At 46.5% G+C, this 10,321-nt stretch overlaps 1 protein-coding gene across 17 annotated transcripts in view; it reads right to left on the reverse strand.

The window, feature by feature from the left end:
- LOC100749861 (tyrosine-protein phosphatase Lar) overlaps positions 1-10,321 on the reverse strand; it is a 287,592-nt gene that overhangs the window by 34,424 nt on the left and 242,847 nt on the right. For all 17 annotated transcript variants that reach the window (XM_033324603.1, XM_024372213.2, XM_024372222.2 and 14 more), the window contains one exon: positions 1,727-1,909. In XM_033324603.1, coding sequence (XP_033180494.1) covers positions 1,727-1,909 — 183 coding nt within the window. The remainder of the gene's footprint in view (positions 1-1,726; positions 1,910-10,321) is intronic.

Consider the following 10,321-nt stretch of genomic DNA (forward strand, 5'->3'; position numbering starts at 1 on the left):
GGCCGTCGTAAAGATAGTCGGCCGAGTGCACGCCGGTATTACGTGACGTGCCGTTCGATAATGATACCGCCATTGCGATAAAAACAAAGTGAACGTTTTATATATACGCCGATATATACGTATACACGTGCGTATACGAGTGCGCGAGTCTCACATGGCTACTGGCGATGGAAAAATAATGATAATAGGTTACGTCGTGCGTTAGCTAAACAACTTTCGTATGTACAAGTTGCTCGTCCACTCGTCCGCTCGCGTTCATTTGCCCCCGTTATCGCGAATTATATTCGCGAATAGTCGCTTCTCGTCAACGCTCGCGAGCGTAACGTTTCATTTTTTAGTCGCCACTCGATTACGTTTCCGTTTTTTATGGCCAGTGAGAAGGGACGAGAGAACCGCAGGATTTCCGAAACCACTCGTCTCGATCGCCGTTTAAAAGTTTTTACGGGCCACCTATCCACGCTTAAAATTAGTGGATGATCGCGGGAGAGATCGATCGCTTCAACGAGTAATCGTGTTGAGAGCGTAGCGAACGTTCGTAGTAGTATGGGTCGGTTTATGCACCGACATTAGTTATCGACTTGCCAGGCGCGAGTATACGCGGAACGCGTCACGAGTAGGTAACGAGCAGCTGACCGAATCACGGCCGCGTTCTCCTCGATTTTTTCAAGATTTTTTTATCGCACCGAGTAGCTATGTATATGCGTGACTGAAAGATGGAAATCTGTTTAACTGGCTGTGATAGAGAATCGCCAGCCTGTCCACGCATCGACGAGCGCGTTCGTTTCGAGGAATAATAAAATCTTAATGAAAAAAAAAAAAAAAGAAATATATATGTCTCGCGCGTAACGCTTAACGTTTATGACACAGCGTTTCACCAAAGCCTGTTTGTTTCGTCTGGAAGCGGACCGATCGGACCGAACGATCGGTTCGATCGAGGAAAAAGTGTCGGATCTTTGGCAGTTTGATCGAAAACGTCAACGATATATGTAGATCGGCGCACGAACAGACACGAAGTGTACTTCGCGAGGAGAGCCGTGCAGAGCAGGTGTGCACTCTCGGCAAACGAGATGGATGTGCTGGATGTTCCCATATCGCGTGACCACTCGATCAACGCTACCGCGAGTTGACAGTGACTTACGCACTCTGGCACTCGACGAGATATGACACGCGCCATCGAGCTTCACCCTATTGTTACCTGTAGATCGCCGCCCAACATCTTCGATTCATCCGCTATCCAGATTTTTCTTCCACTCGATCTTTCGCTTTGTTCATTAGGTTTAGCTCCCCTTTAGAGTTCGTGCTAGTATCCATACCGGTTTCCTCGATAGCCTGGATCGTCACGAGATTTACTACGCGTTTCACGTTCGCTAACGAGAAATTGAAATTCCCTCGAAATATTCACTTACTTTTAAATTAATATACCCGATACTAAAATCGAAAGAAATCTCAAATGTCAGCGTTAAGACACGCGGAGTACTTGGACGAACGTCAGTACGTTACTTTTCGAGAGTATCGGAGAAAGTAGCGAATTCGAGTTAACGCAACGTTCCAGACTGATCAAGACTTGCAGAAGTTTTGAGCTTCGAATTACGCCACCGCGTATATAATTCGGATTCGAGGCGATTCCAAGCATTTCGAATCTCCTTACAAGACACGCTGATAAATGGCTTCCGGTTTTTCTCGAGAACGCGCAAATTCGAACATCGTAAAGAAGGTATTCACTTACCGGTATCCAAAACCGTGTAGCGTGGATTGGTCGTGTCGATGGGCAGCATGTCCCGTACCCAGGAAATGATCGGAGGCGGTGACCCAACAGCGGTGCAGAGGAGCACCGCGTTATGACCCATTTCGACCACCTTCGTCGTCGGTGCTTGAGATATTAACGGGAAACCGTTCGGCAATTTCTCGGCTGTAACAATCGAACGGTCTCGCGTTATTGTAAATCAGCGATCCCAGTGCTATTTATTTAACACGATCAAGAACAGACGCGGGTGCACGCAGTTTCCTAGCCTCTAGGAGAATCTGTGGCGCCCGGTATGCCGCGGTCAGTCCCGCGGGATCGAAAGTTAGGGAAAGCTATTGGAACTGCGAGGATATCCCATTCCAGTTTCCATTTCTATTTCCCAGTACAGGAAACAGAGGTTTCGTCTTCTCGAAGACGGTGCAGCGATACCGGTAGATGCGACCGGATATACCGGTGTCCGAGTGTTCGAGAATAGAATCAGAATTCAATATACCGGAAAAAGTTCGTAAAACGATTTACAGGGAAGAAGAAGAGGAGGAAGGAGGAAAGGGGAGTGGGAGAAGGAGGAGAAACGGACAGGTCGGTCGATACCTCGAAATTTCTATTCTTGGACGTAGCGCGAAAGCCGATCGATTTATTCGCGTTTCTCGAGACAAGAAGAACGACGACGCGAGATTGGAGGCTGCTCGAAATATGCAGAGATAAAGATGAACGAACGCGAGGCGTCGTTGTCCAAATATGTTCCACCATCTGCATTTGTATTCCACATTTAAAATGTGAGAAAGAGCGTAGACTATGTAACTATAAAATCGTAGTTTAATATCTCGCCGTATTTTAATTCCGCTAATTATTTTCTATGTTTTCATCGTTATAGAAATACATAAATACTTTTTAACTACGGATAATAAATTGTTATAGCATCGAATATTGTTTACGATACGTCGTTCGTTTACCGCAACAATAACTCGAAATGTGCGATGATTTTGTTGATATTTCGGTAGTATCTTGTGGTACTTTACGACATGGGAAAATAAAAATTTGTTACCGGTACAACTAAAAGAGTGGAGATCTGTTGTTTCACCTATTGGATATTGTAAACCAGTACTAGGTACTAATACACGGAATGTTTCACGTGATGTTCTATGAATTATTCCTGCATATCGCGTTCTTCCATCTTCAATAATTTATAACGATCTCTCTCTCTCTCTCTCTCTCTCTCTCTCTCGATAATAACGATAACAGCAATGATAAATACTTAAACGATCGTAAAGAATAAAATTTTGAAAAGCATGGCTGGTCGTTGTTTCTTCTCACATCATAACAGCGGTAACGTGGCGGATCCCGCGTTGTTCGACACGTTGAATAAACTGGAAACATTCGTAGAAGCCAATTCGCTGTAAAGTCAATATTTGGCGGCGAAGTTGCAAGTTTTTTCGTTTCTTCTGCCGACGAGCCAGAAAATCAGGAGCAACGAAGCCGAAGGCTGACGTGTCGTTAGCCGGAGATGAGATTAATTCGACTTGTTTTGCGGTGAACGCGATAGAAGCCACATTTGCCTCGTTCTTCGCGTAATTACGACGATACTGCGTTCATCCTTAGAGCGAACTCGTAGTTAAAGGTAAGTTGGAGGATGTTGCACTCGAAGTTTCGAACTACTTCGCGTAGGCCTGGTTCCATCTCAATGGGGCTTACGCGTCTCGAACCTCCTCGACAAATTTTTCTTCCCCTTTTTACCCTCTTCCCTTCTCGTTTCCTATATCCCATTTTTTAAATTAGACATCCGCCGATAATTGGGTCGCGTGGGATTAATTAAAAATCCGTTCTACTTTCGAACGAGGCTCCAATAACATCGTCATTAAGTCCAACAATCTTCGACGTTTCACTGGTAATTATACAGAGCGTGTTACTCGCAAAGTACTCTCGTCGTTCTTACCACGTTTCCGTGGATTTCGCTTCGACGACCGACGATACAGAGACGAGACGTTGCCGCGTGTCGATTTGGCAAGAAGATCTCTTCGACGATTACGAGCTGACGCGTCTTGTCCCCGTAATTTTTCTTCCTCTCTCGTCACACTCGTTTCGTAGTATCGTGAAAACACGAGATTTTTCTCGTCCGTTATTAACAACGTACGTAACGTTCCGTGCATTTCTACAATTTTACATCTCCCATAAATGCATGTACACCCGCGGGCTATTAATATGCAAACGTTTCGCGAAAGAAACTGCTCGGATCGGATAACATCGTATTATAGATTTCATATCTGGAGATAAACTGCACGTTATTGCAATTGAAAATATTTTACTATATTTTACTATAAAAGTGACGCAGCTGTTATTTTAATTTCGAACGCGTATGTTATCTTTGCACGAAAGAGATCCTACTCAAAGAAGTGGATGTTTTCAGATTCGAGGATTATTAGTACAATTGCCGCGAACTGGGTGAAAGTTAGGAAAGAGCGGCGCGATCAAACTGTAATTACCATGACCGGGGCCCCGGGACGGTACTTTGTAAATCGTTCTTTTATAATCTCGTCAATTAAAAGAGCAATCGGAGCTCGAGCCAGCAGTCGGTCGTCGGTACGACTTTCGCCAACTTTGATCTAGTCGCCTGCTCTTATCGTAAATACGTAATAAGTCGGTAGAACCTGTTGGATCGCGTACGACCGTTCGCGTGTCGGTGAAACGAAGACCACGAGATTCTTCAGCATACACGCCTTTGTAACGTCTTTGTACTTTCTCGAGATTCTTGTCGACGTTGTTCACGAACAAGAAAGAGACGAAGAAAAACGAGAGATGCTTTGGATTCAACGCCAGTACCGACGCATATACAGATCGAAGAAAGGACCAGTCGGAATCGCGTTGGAGCTCTGTCGCGCGGAAAAGGAAGCTGACTCATATTCAAATTCTTAAAACCATCCTTAAAAATGCGATGAACGCAACGTGGAGAAAGTCGATACAGGGAGTGGCAGCGTTCGCGACGAATCTCTGCGTAATTTTAAAGAAACGCGGCGCGAAAAGACGACTCCGCCCTACGGTTGCCGCCCCTGACACCTCGTTACGTTCGCACGAATCTCTTGCAGACTCGGTCGAACGAATGGCCGGTGTCCGCTTTGGTTCTTCCGCGAAATGTATTCCGCGAACGTGGTTGAAAGATTACGAAGGTGGCCGGTGCGACGGGATGCAACAACGCGCCGAGAGCCGAGAAAAGCTAGCAGGAATTTCGCTTGGTTCGCTCGGTAGCTCGGCTCCGTTAACGAGCGCGATTAAGGCGCGAGAATCGTTGGCACTTGGGTCGGGAAAGGTCGCTGCTCGGTTGGTGCACTCGAACCTTAGACGCGAGCAAGCCGGAAAAGTCGGTTGAATTCTGTCAGATTCAGCCGACTGTCGTGTCATCCAGCGGCGAAGAGCGCCGCTCCTCGTTCTTCGGGTACTTTCAGCGGATCTTCGTCCATTGTTTTCTTCGCCGGCGTGGTTTCTTTTGTCCTCGTTATCGTTCGAGTTATCCGGCAGGGCGGCGCCAATTATATCGGCGACCGTGAGCGGTGTTCACGGCCGACAATAGAAATCGCCCACAGACCTTCCCGCCCCTCGAATCGTCCGTATGCCGCGATGATTCCACCTCTCATTCTCTTCCGTTACCCTTTCCTTCGCGTTCCAGTCCGTGACAAACAATTTCTCTCTCTTTGCCACCGCTTTCACCGATTACCATCGACAATACGACCGCCACCGTGGACCGCGCGACAACGAGAACCTCCCTGCTAACGCCATTGCCTCTGTCGATTCGTGGATCGCCCCTTCTTGCCGAGTCCTCCGTAACCAGCTGTTTCCGATCCCGTGGCAAAAAAATACAACCGCGTCACTCGACGAAAGAGACTCGTTGCTTCCTTTCCTTCTCTCCCTTTTCGCGTCCGTTTCTTCCTTATCTCGCACAGAGTCATCATAGTCCCATCTCGTTACAGTGCTAACGACGATGTTGAAATACGGTTTTACGCGCCAGCGTACCATCCTCTAGGTGCTCATAATCGGTAATGTCAGTGAGAATCGAGTGAAAAGCAAGAAGGGAAGAGAAAAGAATTTCCTCGTCGATAATTTCTATCGTTAACCGAAAATCAATTTCATCGTCGACGATATTGGATTGGCGACTAAGTGATCGCGGAATTTGTCATTAGGTGGTATTGACGAAATCAGCGATCGCTCAGTTGCCGACCCAATAGTTTTTTGATAAGCAGAAAAAAAATGTCATCGATGATGGTTACTGATAATAAAAAAAAAAAAAAAAATTTGCGATGTACAACGGTTATCGATAACCAAAAACAAAGGGTCCCGTCATCGATAACGATTATTGGTACTTAAAAAAAAAAAAAAAAATTCCGGCATCCATACCGGTCACAAGTAATCAAAAACAATTTCGATCGTTTATAATCGTTATTCGTAACGAGAATACTGAAATTGACGTTGCGGTAACGTTAAAACTTAGTATCTTTTAGCTACTTTATTTGTCGACAAATTTCCGTTATATTTAACGATCACTACCGCGTGTCTTCCGCTTAAACGAGAATACCTTTTTCAAAATTTCTGACTCGCGATCCTTCTTTTCGAAGATGATCGTTCTGTCTCTTTTTAAAACCATCTGTTGCTAACAACAACGTGAACGATCGCCGACGATATGACCGCCGCCATCGTTCCACGTTATCCTCGTAACGAGAACCTTCTCGCTAACGCCGTTGTCTCCGTCGATTCTCGGATTGTCTGTTTTTGCCGAGTTCTTCATCCTCTTGCCGTCTCAACGTAAAAATAATACAGCCGCGTCGTCGCTCGGTTTACCGAGTTTTCGATCAAAACCCGGGAAGAAAAACTCTCACTGCTTCTTTCCTCCTCCCCCTTCCTCCTCTTCTCCTAGATTCTTCTTTGCCTCGCTGCATCTATAGCGAAGAAATTGCAGAGTATGGAAATTCTCGCATCGAAGCGAAAAGAAGAGGAACAAGTTTCCACGACGTCCGAGGGATCGTCGGAAGACCGATCTGCCGGCTCCATCCGTTTACGCGAAGTCGCTTTAGATAACGACAAAGCGATGGATTTCCTAGGATATGGAGGAAGAATAAAGCACCGGGCGAAAGAAGCCGGTGGAAAAGAGAGGAGCGCGGGGAAATGGGAGAATCAATTTAGAGCGCACTTTGTTTTATCGTTCTCATCGATTATATCGAAACGAATCGTTATCTTATTGGTGTTATAACAGATTAATCAGCAACAGGTGAGCGTTGATTTAGCCGTTTTCAGCAAGCGTAACATATTTGTTGGAAATTTCGCAGACTCTAAGAGAAGGAAACGCGATTTCGCCATTGGAAGAACGACCAGCTCTTGCGGATCGTTCCGGTCTTCTAAATCGCCAACTAAATTCTAACAATACAGCGAATCGATATAAGCGATAAATTTCGTCGATTAGACGGCCGTTCTGAAAGCTCGGTCGTGTCCGGTCGTGAACGAATCACGTTTCGCGATGAGAGACGAACCTTCGGTTCCCTGTGCAAATCCCTTCCGACGTGGTACGGAAATAATAACGAGCGGCCGCGCGTGCTACAGGCTCCCCGGGGAATTTAAAAATCGGTCGAAGAGCAGCGCGCATAAATAACGCTTAGGATCGAGCGAAAAAATAATACCCACTCGGTGGTCCAGTTCGCCGCATCTACATTTTGATGGGGGAACGTGACTGGCAGGACCGAGACTGGAGAGGAAAAATTCGAGACGATGCGATGGTACGGCGAGAATGAATGTAGCGGCCAGGCCGATCAGAAAATTTGCCCGCGTCGAAATCGATTAAGAGTCGGGTTTCCTATATTCGAAAGTTGGCTCGTTCGAAGCGCAGATATTTCACGAGTAAAATATTCAGGATAACTTTGCCGGGAAGCAAGATAGGTTTATGCGGTATCTTGGGAGCTTATCCCCGAGCAGCTTATCGAGGCGAAAGTCGACAACCTGGCGTGTACCGTTCGTTGGTTTCGCGACGTTCTCCAGCGTGTTTCCGCGCGATGAAAATCTTTCCGCCAGCTTTTCGGGCGAACACGCCATTCGGTGACAACCACGCACTTCCCTAAATCGCAATCTTCTCTGTCAGAAGCTGGAAAGAAGAAGAGAGAGAGAGAGAGAGAGAGAGACAAAGCAAAGGCTGTGTTAGCGTTCGCTACCGACCGAAAAAGAAGCAGGGGAAGGTCCGAGTCATTCTGCCAATTTCCTTTCCGTAGAACTCCTTTTCTTTTCGTTCCTTTTCCTTCTTCTTCTCTTTGCTTTCTCTCCTACCCACCGACGCGACGACCCGCCGGATTTCAACTTTCGTTCCCTATGGAGACGCGAACGGCCGCCCCGGACCACTCGACTGTTCCGAAACACTTGAAAACTTTCAATCGGAAACAACGCTGGGATTCTATATTGGCAAGAGCGAGCACCAGCGACGACGAGGACAACCACGTTCGTCGAGAGAACGTCTGGAAAATGTACGAACTACGCGTCCAATTGTACAATTTTCAGCTTGCAAGGATGAAACGCGTACGAACCTCTCGGCAATTATCGCTACGAATCGCGAACGATATGGAACGAAAGGAACGACGAATGTAAATCGACGAGTTAGAAAGTCGTGGGCTACGCATTACGTATGGACTTGTGTTTTGTAATTTTTCTCATTTTGCAATGCTCGCGTAATTCGTTAATTCGTAAGATGTTCGGAAACAACATTTTCCGCCTGATCTTAATTCACCGGTCAGGAGCTATAAGTCTAACGAATATGCTCGAAAGAACAGTTCGCAGACTGTAAAACGGACGTTTCTTTATACGAGGGCAAACGGAATGGATGGCACGCGGTGGTAATGGTAATTACGCTGGACGAAACAGTGGCGCATCGCGGTACGCGAGCCTTGCTTTTTTGCCCATTGGTTCTTCTTTACCAGAGACGGCTACGTACTCTGGCGGAAGGAATTAAACTGGCATTTTTCAGAGGGGAACGTTCCCCCGGTTACGAGATTTCCGTCGCGGTCGTTCCGGCCTGGATCCGGCTTTAAAAGCTTTTGCACGACGATCGTGTCATCGGTCGATGGAAAATTTGCGATCGGCTGACGAGGCGGAAACAGGAATTAATACGTTGCTGTCGGGGCAGCGCGAAACGGAAGCTCAATAAGGAACGGGCCAATAAACTACACTGGTCAAAATCCGCCGTAAAAGTCCCGTGCAAGCGAGCTTTCATAATTCAATCGCACGCGGTGACGCAGCTGCACGGCCACGCTTCCGTCCTCGATGTACAAGGTGTCTCGTATAACGTAGCCTGCTGTCAATTCGAGAAGCGATTCTACGTGGCAAATTAAGCGAGAAACGTAGAATAACATTTTCTCGCGGAACCGTTCGTTTCCGATGAAATCAAACTTGTAGCTTTATTCAAACGCGCTTAAGCTGTATTTTCTTGAAAGCGAGATCCGAAACGGAAAAATTGCATTTCATAATTTTTCGCGTACTTCCGCACGTGGAACGATCCGCTGCCGAGTGTCTCTATAGTCGTATTAATCGGTAATCGGCCGAGTCGAGAAATTGGAAAATTTGATTCTTCGACTGGAAAATGTTATTCCACGCAGCGCATTTATCTCTGCACGTGGAATCGCTCTCTGGCCGATGTTAGTATTACGCCAGGTTATACGGGTCACCCTATATATGCATATGTAAATGTAGGCGCGTGTGTGTGTACGTACGTTTGGTAGAAGACGAATAGCACGTGTACGTGTACAGAGGACCGCCTTACGTCATTTCGAGAGAAATCGATCTATGGGAAATTGGCTGCGTTTGCGGAAAGAGAGGTACCTCGACCCAGCGACGAACACGTAAATCGCTGGAAAACGGAAGTGGACGAGAATACGTTTGGTGAAATTGGAAAATTAAATTCGATAGGAGGACAAGTAGAAAGCTCGAGACGATGTACTACTACCGGTCGATGATGCTATGCGCGTAAGAAGTGTTTCCCTTTGGCGGACTTTGTGAACTTGGCCGGGCTAACTCCCGCGGGATAAGTTTTCCTTCAAATTCCTAGCGTTCAAAGGGGAAAAATGAGAGAAACAGAATCGGGAAATCGAGAAATTAAAGTTATATTACAGAAGATCGGAAGAAAAATTGCTTCGTTTCGCGCGCCGCACAAATTTCTTCTTCTTCTTCTTCTTCTTCTTCTTCTTCCACTTTGCTCGAGTTTACGTACGACGGAACCTATATCAAGCAGCGAGTTCAATTTTTGTTGTAGCCGTAGAAAATGATTAAACTCGCGACTTCGATCCCTCGTTAAAGCTTTCTAGAATGTTCTAACTTCATCGGAGTTTTAATTAACGAGTACAGACCGATGGAATTTTTTCCGCGAATCTCGCACGAGTGGCCAGAAAACTGGTATAACCGGGAATGGGAACGGTATAAAGAGAAAGCGAGAAAGTGAAAATTCGAACGCAGACTACGCGCGTTCAGTCGGGTGGCGTGGCATGGCGTCGCGTCGTATCGCGTGCCAGCTCCATTTGGAAACGTCGCGAGAAAGGGTCGCGCGATCGGATCTGATCGACAGCG

This window comes from Bombus impatiens, unplaced genomic scaffold (assembly GCF_000188095.3).
Source record: "Bombus impatiens unplaced genomic scaffold, BIMP_2.2 scf_4016, whole genome shotgun sequence".
Taxonomy (NCBI): domain Eukaryota; kingdom Metazoa; phylum Arthropoda; class Insecta; order Hymenoptera; family Apidae; genus Bombus; species Bombus impatiens.